We start from the raw sequence: 17,839 nt of genomic DNA on the forward strand, positions 1-17,839 counted from the left end.
TATTTTAGTAGAAACACTTTTTGTTTGTTTGTTTCAGAACTTTGCTCCGGAGTTGTGGCTCAGCAGTGTGAAATATGCAGGAAGCATCACATGAAGCAGGTGACTCAGCCTGACCGGCATGTAGATGATGACATGACTGAGGAATTCCTCAGAGTGACCTGGTCTCAGTGTGCTCATCAGCTGCTGTCAGGTCTGCGTTTCACCACAGCTACGCACCTCTTCCATTCCTCTCGATGTTTTTGGGTCTCAGTCGTAAAAGAGTTTGCTTCCCCTGAACATTTGAGCCCCGACAGCAGTGAAGGAATGAGAACCAAAAGGAAGGAGTGGCAAAACATCAATCTCTTTACTGACAGAACATGACTTCCTGTCACAAATTTCACAATAAAGCATGTAAATATTCTTTCAACTTCAGGAAAAAACTCACCTCTGGACAAACTGTTATCTTTTAAGTCAACTGTAGATGTAAAGCTAAAAATAATTATCATCTTAAACCCACAGAGGCGAACAAAGCAAAGTATTCTGCTGATTAAAAGAGTCGAGAGGACAAAGATGTCAAATCTGAGTAATTAACCAGTTATCAGAAAGGCTTCTGCAGCTGTTGTACTATTCAAAATCACATCTGTAATTATTCTAAATACTTATTTTTCCATGAAACTTGACCTTGAACATGGAGCGTAATTACGGCCTGCATCTCCCTCATGCCTCCAACTGTCACGGCCCTCCATTGAGGGAAACGTGACCCATTGTTGGACCTTGCAGCTGATCCCTGACGGATATAGAACTCCTCACCCTGCAGCACGAGTGACGACACCTCTATTTATGTCTGAAGGGCAGAAAACCTGCGATGATGTGTTTGAGGAGAACTGGACACCGGACTCAAAGGTGGTGACTTCTCGTGTTTCTTGACTCTGGGGTTGCTTCCATGCAGGCTCATCAGTCTTCCCGATGCCGGTCCTGTCAACAGTTTCACAGATTCTCACATAGATTCTGGAGGAAACATCGCTCAAGCCTGAGCTGTCTTCACAGGAAACCCATCTAAACATCGAAAATCAGTTTAAAACTTTATTCAATAGACACAAAATGACCTTCAGTTTCATTACTGACTGACTTCTTTTGTCTAAATCGATCCAAACATGGAAGAAAGCAGCTTAAAACGCCATAATTAATGAATAAATAATGTAATATTGGCATGTAATATAATATTGGCAGATTTTCTTCACAGGAAACCCATCTAAACATCGAAAATCAGTTTAAAACTTTATTCAATAGACATAAAATGACCTTCAGTTTCATCGCTGACTGACTTCTTTTGTCTAAATCGATCCAAACTATTGAAGAAAGCAGCTTAAAACGCCATAATTAACGAATAAATAATGTAATATTGGCAGATCTTCTTCACAGGAAACCCATCTAAACATCGAAAATCAGTTTAAAACTTTATTCAATAGACACAAAATGACCTTCAGTTTCATCGCTGACTGACTTCTTTTGTCTAAATCGATCCAAACATGGAAGAAAGCAGCTTAAAACGCCATAATTAAGGAATAAATAATGTAATATTGGCAGATTCTACAATAAAGCAATATCCTTAACGTAATGATGAGTAATCAGAAGTACTTTAAAAGTTCAATCAATTGATATGAACATGAAATAACCTTCTTATGTGTTCAGCTCTGCGGAAAAAAGGACTTAATGACCGTTGAACAGTCTCTGTAGATGTTTCATTCAAGTGGGAAACAGTGGAGCTGATCATTTCCTGAGCAGTTTATCATCTCGAATCTGCAGCAGAAACACTCAGTAAAAGCTGCTCCAGACTCATGTTTCCATCCTTCAGCTTCCTTTAATGACTCTTTTTAATGCTTTGAACTGAGTTTTTCACAGGAATCTGAGTCCATTCCTGCTGAATCCCAGATTCCAGCTGCTCAGCAGTCCCTGGTTGTCTGGTTCTCCTCTTCATGATGCTCCAACATCTGCAGCAGGAGACAGATGTGGACTGCAGGCAGGCAGCCGAGCTCACACACTCTGTGTGTCTGAAGCTGCTGGAAGTCCTGCAGAATGAGGTCTGGCATCGTCCTGCTGAAATAACCACGGACCTCCCGGGAAAAGACGGCACCTTGATGGCAGCATCTGTCTCTCCAGAACTCCAACATCCAGCTGTGCATCAGTGGTACCTTCACCCAGATGAAGCCCTCCATGCCATGGACTCTGCTGCAGCCCCAGACCATCACAGACGCTGGCTTTAAACCTTCCTCTGAGAACAGCTGGATGCTCTTTCTCAGCAGTTTTCCCCAGAAGCAGCTGAAACGTGGACTCATCTGCCCACAGAACACGTGTCCACTGTCTTTCTGTCCCTCTGAGATGAGCTGGAGTCCAGAGAACTGGGCCGTGGTTCTGCTCAGAGCTGATATATGGCTTCCTCCTGGTGTGATGCAGCTTCAGCTCACATTTCTGGATGCAGCCGTGGACTGTGTTGAGTGGAAATGCTTTTCCCAGCTCCTCCTGAGCCCATGTGGCTGTATGGATCATGGTGGCCTGACGGTTTCTCCTGCAGTGCTGCCTGAGGGCTCCGAGCTCATCCAGCAGGGCTTTCTGTCCTTGGCCTTTCCACACTGAGACTTCCCCAGACTCCCTGAATCTGTTCCCAATATTCTGCTCTGTAGATGCTGAAAGACCAAAGCTCTTTCCAGTCTGACTCTGAGGAATATTTCCTGAACTTATTGATGATTCTCTGATGGAGTTTGGCCCAAAGCGGTGAGCCACGACCCATCCTTGTTGGAGAGGCTGAACCTTTGGTGGAAGCTGCTTTTATACCCAATCCTGACACCCTCACCTGTCAGCAGGTAACCTGCTGGTTGGAGAAGCTCCAGAAGCTGTTTCTGTAGATTCTATAAACTTTCTGTCTTTCTTTGGCTCCAGAACAACTTTTACTGAGTGATTTTCTAAACAGAAAGCAGTTTATCAGTAAAGAGACTGAACATTTTGGTCATTTTTTTGGTCTTGTGTCTGTTAAATAAAGGTTCAAACTGATAAACTAATGACATATTTAGTTTTTTGCAGGTAACCTGCTGGTTGGAGAAGCTCCAGAAGCTGTTGCTGTAGATTCTATAAACTTTCTGTCTTTCTTTGACTCTGGAACAACTTTCACTGAGTGATTTTCTAAACAGAAAGCAGTTTATCAGTAAAGAAACTGAACATTTTGGTCATTTTTTTGGTCTTGTGTCTGTTAAATAAAGGTTCAAACTGATAAACTAATGACATATTTAGTTTTTTGCAGGTAACCTGCTGGTTGGAGAAGCTCCAGAAGCTGTTGCTGTAGATTCTATAAACTTTCTGTCTTTCTTTGGCTCCAGAACAACTTTCACTGAGTGATTTTCTCAATAAAATGAGGACTTGTGCCTGTTACAAGTTTAAACAAATGACCAACTTTCAGATTCAAGTTTTTGTTGGATTTTTGAGATTTTTCTGGAAGTAATATTTGGATATCGATGGGTCTAACCCGCTCTGTCATCAGTCATTCCTCAGTCCTTTCGTTCTTCTCTCATGACATCTTCTGAGTGATAAGGATTGTTGTTTTTCTTTGAAAGAAAAGAAGGACGAACACAGAGCCAGTGGCGTCCGTCTGTCTGGGATTGTTGCTGTCAGGAAATAGCCGGTTGCACAGGAGCATTTGATACCGGTTCTTGGGCTGGGAAAGATTACTGCTGCTCAGCAGTGCATCTGCATGTGGGATATCAGCCTAAAGTTTTGACTCTTGATGAGCAGAGGGGTTCACATTTCCAGCTAGAGTTACACAGAACCTTTATTTTAGCCCACGGTTTGTGGGCTAAGTTCTGTAAACCCACCGAGAGGCAAAGTGAGACAAAGGCTCCTTCAGTGGATTGTGGAGGTATGGCCTGGTTTTAACAGCAAACATCCTAATTACCTCAGTCTGAGGGTGCATTTGACAGATGGCATCATCAACATTATCTAACAGCAGCTGCCACAGTGCTCATTTGTTCAGTCTAACTGTGAAGATACTGTATAGCAGCTCCATCCTGACCCGTGTCTTTGTGTTCCAGGTCATTTGAAAGCAGGAAAAAAACGTGATGACCTCTGTTTCGCCTCAGAAACGCTTCAGCTCAGAGAGGAATGTGAGGTTCTGTGCAGGTGAGGCTGCACGAACTTCATGTCCAGCTTAAAGACGTTTAAAATGAGACATGTGAGGTGTTGTTCTCCCTCAGTACTGTTTATGCTGCAGCTGTTTATTAAGATTCAGCATTATTGTCACCAGACTTGAGCCATAAGTTCAGGTTTTGAGTAACAGAAGCAGATTGATGGGCAGAAATGTGGCAGAAAAGTGGATCATTCCACAAAAAAATGATGAAAAATCTAAGACAAAAGAAGTGTGCCTCCCAAAGAGAAGAGGAGTGCCAGCACCAAAGTAAAGGAAAAGGAAAGGAGTCGCTGACCCTTCCCATCCTTTTTCATTATGAGGTTCTGGGCCCCTGCTGATCCGGGCTCCTGTCTGCAGTCAGTCCTCTTTGTTTTACTGATGATGGAGAACAATGTTGTCACTGCCAAAGAAAAGCTTAATCCTCCCTTCAGCAGACATATATTCAGAATACCTGCTTGTCTGTAAAAAAGACAAATGAAACACTATAAATAACCACATATTACGACTGTTTAAGCCTCATCTTTGTCTCTGGGTTTCCATAGTAAAACACACCAACATTTAATAGTTCTTAAAGGAGAACTCCGGTGTTTTTAAGCCTTATTTCTGGCATTAAATACGTTCATCTGCTCACTGAGAACAGTTTGGTGAAAGTCGGCGTCCTTCAGAAGATATTTAGATAACTGGAGATCCATATAACGGAGTGAACGGGGCTTAGAGGATGCAGCCTCTAAATAAGGCATTATCTGTCTTTATTTCACCAATACTTTAAGAAGAATGAATGAATGAACGTGTGCTATAGCTCTGTTAGCTCATAGCTGCTGTTATGTGGCTACTTGCAGCTATAGGAGAGCTAACGGAGGGATTTCTACACAGGCACTCTACTGGGACCACTTCATCCACACGCCCCCCTGCAGCACAGTTTATTCACTCCGTGCTCTGTGACAGTCGGCTAACTTCACACAGAGTTTGCTGCTGATAGTTTTGTGCAACATGGCAGGATATTTATCAGATTTTGACAATGTGAACGACGACTTTGAGTAAGATGGACGTTCTTACCGGAGTGAGCAGCACCTCAAATGATCCTTTTTAAGCAGTGATTCGACTTTACAGAATTATTTTGTAACTTAGAGCAGATTTGAGGCAGGTCTCCTCCATTAGTTAAAATGAATCAGGCTGCAACCTTTATTTAATACTCTAATTTTCCCAAAGATGCTGCACGTTTCAGAAATGCGTTTCCTTTAAATCTCTGTGATCGTCGCCTCGATTTAGAGCCGAGTGAAGCAGAAGGAAACTAACTTTAATGTGGTGTGTTCACTTCTTACGCTTTGAACTGTTGTGACTCTGAATGTGTGTTTTAATCATATAAAATGTGACTAAATTCCACTTTGATTGAACTATTTTAAACTGTGTGTGGATGAAGTGGTCCCAGTAGAGTGCCTGTGTAGAAATCCCTCTGTTAGCTCTCCTATAGCTGCAAGTAGCCACATAACAGCAGCTATGAGCTAACAGAGCTATAGCACACGTTCATTCATTCATTCTTCTTAAAGTGTTGGTGAAATAAAGACAGATAATGCCTTATTTAGAGGCTGCATCCTCTAAGCCCCGTTCTCTCCGTTATATGGATCTCCAGTTATCTAAATATCTTCCGAAGGACGCCGACTTTCACCAAACTGTTCTCAGTGAGTAGATGAACGTGTTTCAGGCCAGAAATAAGGTTTAAAAACACCGGAGTTCCCCTTTAACTGTTTTATGATGGCGTCTAAAAACAGAGGAAGATTTAATTTCTTCTGTAAAGGATCATGGAGCGATCCACAGGAACAGGCAGATCAGAGAGCTGTGACAACTCAAACCACAGCACATGAAAACAGATTCCACAGTCACCCAAATGCAAAGTGAGACATGGACTCCAACCCTGTCCAGTGGGGTGAAAAACCTGTCTGCAGAAAATCCTCCGAATGAAACGGAAACAAGAGGTCACACATACTGCAGCGGACTCTGATGAAAGGCTGGAAGGCTTTACTGAACAGATTCGACATGACAGATACGCGTGTGATTCTGATTTGGATGAAGTCTGACGGGAGCATGTTTACGGAGATGACTGGAGCTGCTCTGCCTTTCTTGACCAGAGCTAAGAAAGCGTGAGCAGCTTTCAGGCAGCTTTCAGCTGCTTTTACGTGTCACTCTGTCCACCTCCACACCTATTTCGTGTCTTTGGATGAGCATTAACCACAGAGATGAGACATTTCCATGCATCCATACGTGACCATCTGTAGTATTTCCACCTTATTGCTCTCAGCTCTGCCACACTAAAGCTGTATTTCATCACATTTTCCACTAATTAACGTCCCTGCGCTGTGAGACTGGCTGAGTTTCAGCAAATATATCACGATAAAGTGATCACATGTTCCAGCTCACTGCTTTGTGAGTGAAGTGTGTGAAAACATATAAATATATAACATATATGATATATATTATTACAGATTGTAGACAACTAAATAAAATAAATCAGCTGACAAACATGTAGAAAGCTGAAGTGCAGCAGAGAGGAAGGTAGAAACCTTCAGAGGTCTCCATCAGTGGCTTGGGCTGTTGTTTCTGTTGCTTAGCAACAGCTCAGCTGATGATGTCACACACAGCGTCAGCAGGTAACTCAGGTGAACTCTCAGCAGACAACATGGACAGAAACGCACAGCCAGCAGTTCAACGTCTCTTCCTGATATTCCTGTTGTTTCCTCCAAGCTCGTCCATTTTATCCACCAGAGATCTCACATTTCCCCTGATGATCAAAGGAAGAAATGCTTTAAACTTCCTCCTCATTTTTCTCCATTTTGTTCCTACTCTACATCCCAGACGTCTCCTCTTCAACTCATCTGCACCTGGGTTCTTATTCCAGTCATTGCTTAGGCTTTGGAAAGCTCAGTTAGCTGAGTCCACTTTCATATTTACAAGCAGAAATCCAGCAGCACAGCAGCCAAACCAGCATTATAAGATAAAAATGTGTGTTTCCACAGAAAAACAACCTCATTAGAAAGATTTAAAAAGATACAGAGAAGTAAACAACATGTCCAAGGCTGCAGCCACTGGTGCGACACCTTTCCAGAGCATGATTTATGTGACATCACCAAATCCGTGTTGGCGTGCTTTTATCTTGAAGGCAGCAGTGCTGCCTCCAGAGTGAGTGTGACGGTCTGTAGTAGCTGCGCTCTGCACAGTTAAAGCATGGCTCTGCTGCCGACCAGGCTGTAAACAGCCACTGAAGCCACACACTCACTCCCACGCTGGAGAGATTTACCTCACGAGGGGGATTAAAACAGATCCTGGATGGAGCTGCTGCAAAGGTAAGTTGCTTTTATTTCCCTTGAAAGAGAAAGAAGAAGTTTGCAGTGTTTGGTGGTCTGATCTCCTGCCTCTGCGGAGGAAAAAATATGATTTTATTTAAAAATATCTGTTCTTTCAGATAAGTTTTTATTAGTAAAATAAAAAAAAAAGAGTTTTTTTTATTCTGAGGGTTAGTTTTAGCTGATCTACCCACTTACCCCCCAAAGGCTGTAAGTTTTCAGCCCAAATCTTCCTGTTGATTCCATGCTGATTCAGTGAAATTCACTAAACATCGAGCACACAGCTGCCTCTCTGTCACTCCGGCTGATCAGTGCAGCAGCTGCAGGTTCGGTAACCTGCTTCTGACTCCTCAGCCTGGCTGCTGACCCCGGGCTGCTGCGCCTCTAATTTTCTTTTCTTTTCCATCACCCTCTCCAGAGAGGAGATAAGTGAATCTTATTTCAACTCAGGCAGGAAACAGTGCAGCCGAGTGATGATTTTCAGTCTCATTTTTCACAGCGAGGAGGAAAGAATTGGGAACTAAAGGAAGAGAACAAGTCTTTCCTCCCAGTTTGATGTATTTGTGTAATTTTGGTTATTTCACCAAACAATGAAGAAGAAGTCTGTGTCCCCTCTTTGCTGAAATATGCTGTAACCTGCAAATGTTTATCAGAAAAGCTCAGATTTCATCAATCAACGGGGAATTTGTGTGTATATCCTACATATCATGTTATTATTTCTTGTATTAAAGTGTTTTAATGACTGTGTTACGGAGCAGTTTAGTTATGACTCATGATCTTTCATCGTTGTGTTTTATCTGAATTTGGTTCTGATGGATGAAAACCTGATAAAATGATGCAGGGGTCCTGATCCAGCCTTCATTTCTTTATATAATTCCAGGGAAACAGGAAATAGATGCTGTGATTTATTGAAATAAATATGGATGCACTTTATAAGGCAGAAACAGAGTTTTTTTATCAGTTCTCAGCAGCTTTAAGGTGAATATCTGGTCTGAGCTCCTTTATTCTCCAACACAGCCTGAACCCTCTGAGACAAGCTTTCTGTCATTTCTTTAAGGAGTCTTCAGGAATAGTTCTCCAGGCTTCTTGAGGGAAATTCAGAAGGCTTTTCGACCTATTCCTTAAGACAACTTTTAAAGATTAGACAAAGCCTGGCTGGCTGCTTGGAAGCAAAACATAAAGAAATAAGGGCTGGATAAAGAAATTAAACCATTTTCTTGGTCTCAGCTGCAGGTTTCTGAGAGTTAGAGATGCAATAAGTGATCATCTGTGCCTGCTGAGGCTTTCCAGTAAAGACCGGCATTAACAGGAAAGTTTCTGGAAAAAACAGTGAATTAGTTCATTATCTTTTCTGATTAGCACAGTGACAGTAAAGGGTTAATTACTGGCCTCTTCCACATGTTTCTTTGCGCCTTTTCAAGGCAGAACTGGTGCCCCGCTGTTGCTCATCCTGTCCTGAAACACTTCTGAGATGGTGAGGAAGGTAGAAACAGTTTGCTGTGGTCACTCAGCTGATTCCCAGATGCTGCATCTGTGGTGCGGGGATGAGCTTCCTCTGCTTAGATTAACAGCAGTTGGCTTCATTTTGGCCTGTAAGGCACAACAATGTGTGAAAGAGGCTATAGATTACGAGGCGTGGCCTCAGGGAATTACGCAGAGAAAGTCCAAGACCTACAGGCAACACAGTTTTTGAGTAAATACAATCATTTGAATGGTCTTGGGTTAGGTCACTTTGAGCCTTTGACAGCAGTGGACTGGATCCCATCCCCATTTTTTACTCACATGTAGAAGATATCAATAAGAAAAAGTTAACTGAAATGAGAAAAAAACAACCTTCATACTCTCTTTGTTTCAAAGACTTGATGCATGTTAGAATAAATGGAATAATCTCACCTGACCGGCAAAGATTAAAATATCATCAGATAACAAACAATAAACTCTGTGACTCACCGGAGTCTTTCCAGATCTGATACAATAATCCAGATATGATATAATATTCCAAATATGATATAAAATTCCAGATATTATGCAATACTCCAGATATGATAAAATCTTCAGATATGATACAATATTCCAGATATGATAAAATCTTCAGATATGATACAATATTCTAGATATTATGCAATATTCCAAATATGATGCAATATTCCAGATATTTTACAATATTCCAGGTATGATATAATCTTCCAGATATTATACAATATTCCAGATATGATACAATATTCCAGATATGATATAATCTTCCAGATATGATACAATATTCCAGATCTGATGCAATATTTCAGATATGATACAATATTCCAGATATTTTACAATAATCCAGATATGATACAATATTCCAGATATGATGCAATATTCCAGATATTTTACAATATTCCAGATATTTTACAATAATCCAGATATGATACAATATTCCAGATATGATGCAATATTCCAGATATTTTACAATAATCCAGATATGATACAATAATCCAGATATGATATAATCTTCCAGATATTATATAATCTTCCAGATGTGATACAATAATCCAGATGTGATACAATATTCCAGATATGATGCAATATTCCAGATATTTTACAATATTCCAGATATTTTACAATAATCCAGATATGATACAATAATCCAGATATGATATAATCTTCCAGATATTATATAATCTTCCAGATGAGATACAATATTCCAGATATGATACAATATTCCAGATATTTTACAATATTCCAGATATGATATAAAATTCCAGGTATGATGCAATATTCCAGATATGATATAATATTCCAGATATTTTACAATATTCCAGATATTTGACAATATTCCAGATATTATACAATATTCCAGATATGATACAATATTCTAGATATTATACAATATTCCAGATATGATACAATATTCCAGATATGATATAATATTCCAGATATTTTACAGATCTGATATAATATTCCAGATATGATACAATATTCCAGATATGATACAATATTTCAGATATGATATAATATTCCAGATATTCCTCTTATGGACATCCACCACAGTTGCTTGTTTGACATCTTCAGCTCTCTGATGACACCCCATATTTTACATATTTATTCTCTGGAAACCAGGTAGAGCCACTCGGCTGATTCAGATTTATTTTCTTTTCAGCTTTCCAAAAGATGGCTTCAGATTTGTTTCTCCCCGTTAATCAGGTTTAAGTTGCAGCCTGCTGTGTGTCCAACAAAGAACAAGCAGCCGCTCTCATAAACAGTGACACGAACCACTCTGACACATTCAGTTCACCCTGCTATGGTCCAGCAGGCGTCACACGATGTCTCTCATCTTCTGCTGCTCGACCTCAGGGAGTCGGGTGCAGATTTAAGAGTTAATACATGTTCACAAACCGGTGAAAAATGGGCTAAAAAATCCTCCTTTCGTACCTATATTATAAAACTGAAACATTCGATGTTTAGTGCAGCTTTAAACTGTCACACGCAATGAAAGATCGTAAATTACTACATTTTAACGGCTCCAGTAACATTAACATCTCTGCAGATTCTTTAGCATAAAGTGTCTCCAGTGTTTTATTGCTCGACTACAACATGTTGTTGCTTATAGAGAGGTAGAAGGAGGCGAAAAATGACATCACAGCATCGTAAATATGAGCCCAATCAGTAGTTTAACTTCCCTTTTTGTGCCTCACTGCCACAGATCTCTGATTGTCAGTAGCTTTTTGTCTATTCCCTGTAAAGAGCCGAATTTGAGCCGAATTTGAGCCGAATTTGAGCCGAATTTGAGCCGAATTTGAGCCGAATTTGAGCCGAATTTGGTCCTGTGGGACATGACCAGACGGCCTTCCTCTGGCAGGACTTTTCCTGAAGCTGCTTTTCTTTTCCCAGTGGAATTATCTTCACAATCTTTGCCTTCACAATGAGACATAAAGCCATCAATAAGCACAGCGTAGGTTTATGTGAGATCCATAAATGAAGCTGCCCTCTCTCCTGTGTGTAAACTGCTGAACCACAGGAGCCAATCGTTGCTCCTGAAGCACCTCCGCTGGTTAGAAATAGAGAGGAAATCACCTTGTGTGCACGTATAATGGAACAAAGAGTGGTTGTGGAAGTAGATTACTTTTCATTTCATGTCCACCTTAATTTATTGAAGGAAGCCCTGAGCAGGGCAGGTCCAGTGCCTGTGTTTGGCTGGAAGAAAAGTGCAACGCATCCTGGTTAACTCGCTTTCAGCTGCGTAAAAACCTCCACACAAACGTCTTTAAACGACAACACTTTGTTCCCCAGTAACCTGAGAAACATTTCCAGCAGTGACAGGGTGAGAAACGGCTTTCAGGAGTTTCTCTTCCTGCCATCCAGGATTTCAGAAATGTGGCTGTAACTGTATGAGAAATGCACTAGGAGGCATCATAAGTGCATCATGAGAGGAGAAATTATCACACGCTTTCTGTGTTTTGTCAGATTATTATGTCAAAAGGAGCTTGATTATACCCTGAGTGCACTATTTGGGGTGCCTAAAAGCCACATTTGAATATTGCATCTTAATAAATAAGCACTCCAGATCTCATTAAAGCCAGTTTCTGCTCTGGTTCTGAATCTGAGCTCTGCAGGATTCCTGTAAAAAGATGATTTCCTCATTCCTCATTTCTTTATTGCATTGATAGGCAATATTTCCAGCTTTTTCAAATGAGATATGCCAAGTTTTCAGCTAATAGCTCTTTGGGAATCACCTTGTTGCTGCAGAAATCCTATTTTCTGTCTGTCAAACTGTGTTTTCTTTGCTATTTTTCATAGATGCAGCTAAAGAAATGGGAACAAATGATGTGTCTTTGTGACAAAGTGCCTAAAGATCCAGTTTAAAATGGCTTCTTTACTAAGTTGTCTGTTCTGTGTCGACACAACACTGGTTCATCCCTTGAGTTAGGAGCCTTTTTCCTGCCTGAATGCTTCATAGCTCAGAGTTAAGTGGAAAAAATGAGTGAAAAAGCAGAAAATGTCCAAAGAAAAACTCTGAAATACCTTCAGAAAGCTGGAAAGTTGAAATATTAAAGAAAGTCTGGCTGCTTGGAAGGAAACAGACAGAAATGAGGGCTGATCAGGACTCTTTTGCACAATCAAAGCCTGAGTTACTACTTAAGGTCCTACCCCTCATTTTTGCTTAGTGTTTCCTTTGCTAAATGCTGTAGAAAATTTAGAAACACAGGAACATTAGTAACCCTGCGCTCCATTAAAGTAGTTGTAAATATTAATAAGAGTCCTCCAGCACATTTCCACAGGGCAGGTGTTTCAGGAGTCCATTAGGGGATTTCCACCATGACTCAGAAGATGAACAGAAGAACACAAACAGAAGGTTTCACGCCACCTTTTAGCCTGAATGTTCATGTCGGTAAAGTGTTGAAATGATTCTTTAGACGAGCATTAATCCCAGCTTCTGAGTGGTGTCTTATCAGGAGGAAAAAGTTGTTCAGATTAATGATTCAGATTCTGTTTAATGATGGATTGTGGCCCAAAGAATGGAGCCAAATACAGATTCAAATGCAATGACGAGACTTCCATCGTGTCCTGATGTTTTTAACTGATTAGAGAGAATTCCTCGTCTTTATGCACCATTATTCTGTCAGATTACCGTGAAATTTAACACGTACAGACTCAGAATTGGACGAAGCTTTCCTTTCCTTTCGTGCACTCTGTAGTTTAACGCTTCAGAGCAACATATCACCTGCAGATTGAGAAGAATTGTACAGCTATTGTAGTCATTTGCCTGCAGATGCAGGTCAAGAGGTTTATTATCTCTGTTAATTTGAGCGGCATCTTATTGTTTGCAGAATCCGATCCCCTGAACTTCAACCACAATGTTCTCCTGAGTTCACACAGAGTGGGGAGGAAACTAAAGCCTTTCTCTGCAGAAGGAAACGCTGTTGATGAGAATTAAGAGTGCACTGACCGGCTGAAGCTGACAGATCGTCAATAACAGTCAATCATCCTTTAAATGTCACCACATGTTTCTTCATGAATGCTGTTTACCATCCTGTAATGGCTGCCTCCTCGAGCAGGAACATGCCAAGGACCTGATCTTAAATATCTTCGGGTGCGTGTCAGAACAGGGAACTGGCAGCGTGAAGGAATGTGCTGAAATGCTCCAAATCAGGTCAACATGAAGCAGAATGAAGGAAGGTTCCCAACCGAGAACTGAGACACTTTTTAACCCGGGTCAGAATGAAAAGGCTGTATTCATGTCACAATCATAATAACTTATTACACCAGAGGGGGAAAAACACAGCAACAAATCAGAAAATGTTGGGACGATTTACGTTTATTTCATTTCAGAGGAAATGGATCCGACGGTTCGTGTTTTTTTCTTAACAACTTAATTTAATTTAGTAACTCGATCAATTTTTCCATTTCAGGCCTGTCACACATTCCAAGATAAGTTGGAACGGGGGATTTAGGGTTAGTACTGAAGTTAAAAAGATATAGATGTGACTGTGACCCTGATCTGGTCCTAAAGCAGCCTCCATGACTGAGTCTGAGCAGCAAAGATGTTCAGAGGAGCTCCAGTTTGTGTTTAAAACAATGTTCCTCAGAGAAAGACTGGAAGGGATCTGCATATTTCTGCCTCTACAGAGCAGAATATCATTAAAGCATTCAAGGAATCTGGAGGAGTTTCAGTGTAAAGGACGAGGGAGCAAGCCTAAGCTGGACCCCGTGACCTCTGACCCCTCAGACGCTGCATCAGGAACCGTCATTCATCAGCAGCTGATAGAAGCACATGGACAAGGGATTACTGTGGAAACCTTTGTCCAGCACCACAATACAGAGTTCCATTCACAAGCTTTACTGTGCAGGAAAGAAGCCTGATGTTAACCTCGTCCACTTCTCTGGGCTCGGAGGCGTCTGGGATGGACCGTCACACGGTGGAAACGTGTGCTGTGGTCAGACCCATCAGTATTCCACATCTTTGTTGGAAGAAATGGAGCAAAGAGCAAAAGCAGCATCCAGCCTGCTGTCAGCAACCAGTCCCTGCAGCCAGGCTCTGTGATGGTATGGGGTTGGATCAGGGGGCAAAGCTCATTTCCACTTCTGTGACGGCAGCATTAATGCAGAAAAGTTCCCTGACATTTTACAGCAACATATGCTGCCTTCAAGGCCACATCTTTTCCTGGGACGTCCCAGCATTGTTCAAGCAGACCATGGAAAACCACATTCTGCCACATTCCAAAGGCCTGGCTGAGGAAGAAGAGGTACGGGTGCTGGACTGGCTGCCTGCAGTCCTGACCTGTCCCCAGCAGAGAAACAACCACCCCCCCGCACTGCTGCACACCTTAAGACCTGTTTAAGGAGGAATGGGACAAAATAACAGCTGGAACTCTGCATCACCTGGTTTCCTCAGAGTCAGAACGGCTTTAAGTGTTGGCAGAAGGAAACAAAGTGGGAAAAGGTTCACTGACTGAGGTGTAGAAATTATGTTTGTTCACAGATTAAATGAAGCTGAACAGGAAGTAAAAGTCTAAGATTTATTTATTCATTTTATTTGTATTTTCTATGCTGTTCCATTATTTTCTGATTTGTAATTTATCAATCAGCTTCTCCATTAAGTTTAAATTAAAATAAACCACCATAATGAAGGTTTTATTTAACAATATGAACATTAATGAATTTACAGATGGTTTGTTTCATGTTTTTATATCCAGTCATTTCCCAATAAAACCACCAAAATCTTCACCTAAATGTGAGATTTTTTTTTTTCTGGAAAAAACTAAATATTTTAGAGTAAATTATTTCAGTTTCAGACAGAACAAATAGTTCGATAAGATGTAATTTCACCTGAGTTTGAGTTAATTTCAAAATAACAGCTGGAACTCTGCATCACCTGGTTTCCTCAGAGTCAGAACGGCTTTAAGTGTTGGCAGAAGGAAACAAAGTGGGAAAAGGTTCACTGACTTTATGGGATGCTGCAGGTCTGAGGTGTAGAAATGATATTTATTTGCAAATTAAGAAAAATTAATGAGACAAAACATGAAACATCTTGGCTTCTTACTGTCTGAGAGGAAATAGTCAAAGTAGATCTAAGAACCGATGATGCTTTTCATACCGTTGAAACTATTTCTGACAAGAGAATGTAGAATTCTGTAGATTCTGGATAGATTTTAACTCCCTGAAATTGGTCCTGAAAGAGCTCTGAGCTCATCATACAGTGACAATAAAGGCTTAAAACCCCCCAAAAATTCAAAGGTGGATATAAAACCTAATTCTGAAACAGCTCAAGGAAGACTGGCACTGGTTCGGCCTTTTGGGCATGTCTGAATTTAAAGATAAGGTACAAAACCCACCCGAGCTCACAGCCACCAGAGACACGAAACTCGAGAGGAAACAGCAGATCAGAAGTAAAATCCACAAACAAACTCTGAAGCGAAACCTCAGCTGGGATGATTAGAAAAATGTGATGAGCAGAGACAAAGCACAAGTAAGTAACAAGTGTTTGAAGGAGGCAAAGTTAAAGGGTGATGAACGCTACCATGTCAACTTTTAATAAACCAACAGAAGAAGTTTCAAATGATCCTGGACGAGCCCCCATGTTAAAGCCCGACGTTTCGGCTACAGCATCAAATGGAAACTGACAAATATAAACCTTTTCTTGGACTAAAAAGGTAACTTAATAGTAATAAACCACCACAAGCCCCGTCAGACAACACCAAAGTCATGCTCTGTGTTTTACTGTATCCTATGTTTGGCTATAGCCTAATTAGTTTTTAGGCAGCCTTTGGTGGCATTTACTGTTACAGCTTTTAATCATCCTGCAAATAAACAAAACTTCAGTGAAGTCTTGTGTGATTAGAATATTCTTGTTGTACATTTAAGAAATTAATGTGTGGTTAGACAACTGGACTGGTAGTGAGCCCTTGTTGTTGGATGCTTTCAGCGTTGGGGGGGCTTGGGGCTTGTGCATAGGACCCAGAATTTGGTGCTACGCCCCTGAATGCAACTGCCCTCAGATCTGTTTCCTCTTCATCTGAAGACTTCCACATATTTCTCAACCTGAACTTTCAGTTTTTGCTTTGTTTGTTTGCTTTTTTCTCCTGCTTTAGTGCAGCTAACAGAGCCACAAATATTGTGCACACAAGTTGAATATTGTTGGAGTATTACTGTATTAAATTATTTATTTCAGCGCTTTGGATCTGAAAACACAGGATAAACCTTTGTTTATGTAACATTTTCATCCATTTGTGCTTCTCCAAAAGAGGCTTAAACCCAGAGACCTTCAAGGCCAAAGAAACCACTGTTTTTCTGTGTGAATTAATTAAACTCCTTTTTTATTTCTAGGTGGCAGACTGAGTTAAGCCTGGAAGTTCTGGGATAAATCGACTCGAGGGGTCCAGTGAAAGCAAGTGATGGAGCAAGACAAGAGAACCAGAACAGGACTTTTCCACTGATCAAGCAGCGATCCCAAGCTTCCTGAGCTGGAATACATCAGATATTATCTGCTACACATTAAAGCTCCCAACAATCGAATTCATAATCTGACTTTAAATGAGAAAAATAGTCCTAAATGAAGAAGAAAAAACAGGTCAGGGCCCTCATCGCTTATCAAATGAATCTCACCTGTGACTAAGAAACACAGCAGACATGACCGACAACGCTAGCTCCAGAATTGACACCCCAACCAACATCTCTCTGAGCTCCAACATCGCCGTCTCCGACTCCCTCGAGTATAAGACGGTGTCGGTGTTCCTGGTCCTGCTGGTATGTGGAGCGGGCATCATAGGCAACATCATGGTGGTCGCAGTGGTCCTGACCACACGCCACATGAGGACGCCTACCAACTGCTACCTGGTGAGTCTGGCCATAGCCGACCTAACGGTGCTGGTAGCGGCTGGGCTGCCAAATGTGGCCGACAGTCTGACCGGCACATGGATATTTGGAGATGCCGGGTGCCTTGGGATCACCTACTTTCAGTACCTGGGAATCAACGTGTCGTCCTGCTCCATCACTGCCTTCACCGTGGAGAGGTGAGGATGGAGCTGCTTCAGCTTTTACTGGCTCAGAGTAGTCGGCATTTATTGTTCATTTTGAAATGTTCTGAGTTGTAATTTCATGTAATAGGGTAAGTGTTTAGGCCTGGAAAATACGCTGAAGAGCGAAGCAACGCGATCACTGACAGATAAAACAGTTGATTCAGTCACATCCATGAGTATAAATGTCAAACCTGTCATCTGATACAAGCCAATAATCTATTTAAACCATTGCAAATATCAAGATAAGAATTTCTTAAAGGGGAACTCTGGTGTTTTTAAACCTTATTTCTGGCATGAAATGCGTTCATCTACTCACAGAGAACAGTTTGGTGAAAGTCGGCGTCCTTCAGAAGATA

General features: G+C 41.2%; 1 protein-coding gene across 1 annotated transcript in view; it reads left to right on the forward strand.

Annotated features, from left to right (window-relative positions):
- Positions 1-7,361: 7,361 nt before the first annotated feature.
- trhr2 (thyrotropin releasing hormone receptor 2) overlaps positions 7,362-17,839 on the forward strand; it is a 41,323-nt gene continuing 30,845 nt past the window's right edge. The window contains exons 1-2 of the mRNA XM_072386739.1: positions 7,362-7,491; positions 16,792-17,477. Of these exons, the coding sequence (XP_072242840.1) occupies positions 17,095-17,477 (383 nt within the window). The 5' untranslated portion in view covers positions 7,362-7,491; positions 16,792-17,094. The remainder of the gene's footprint in view (positions 7,492-16,791; positions 17,478-17,839) is intronic.

Source organism: Leuresthes tenuis, unplaced genomic scaffold (assembly GCF_036924035.1).
Source record: "Leuresthes tenuis unplaced genomic scaffold, fLeuTen1.0.hap1 SCAF_5, whole genome shotgun sequence".
In the NCBI taxonomy this organism is placed as follows: Eukaryota; Metazoa; Chordata; class Actinopteri; order Atheriniformes; family Atherinopsidae; genus Leuresthes; species Leuresthes tenuis.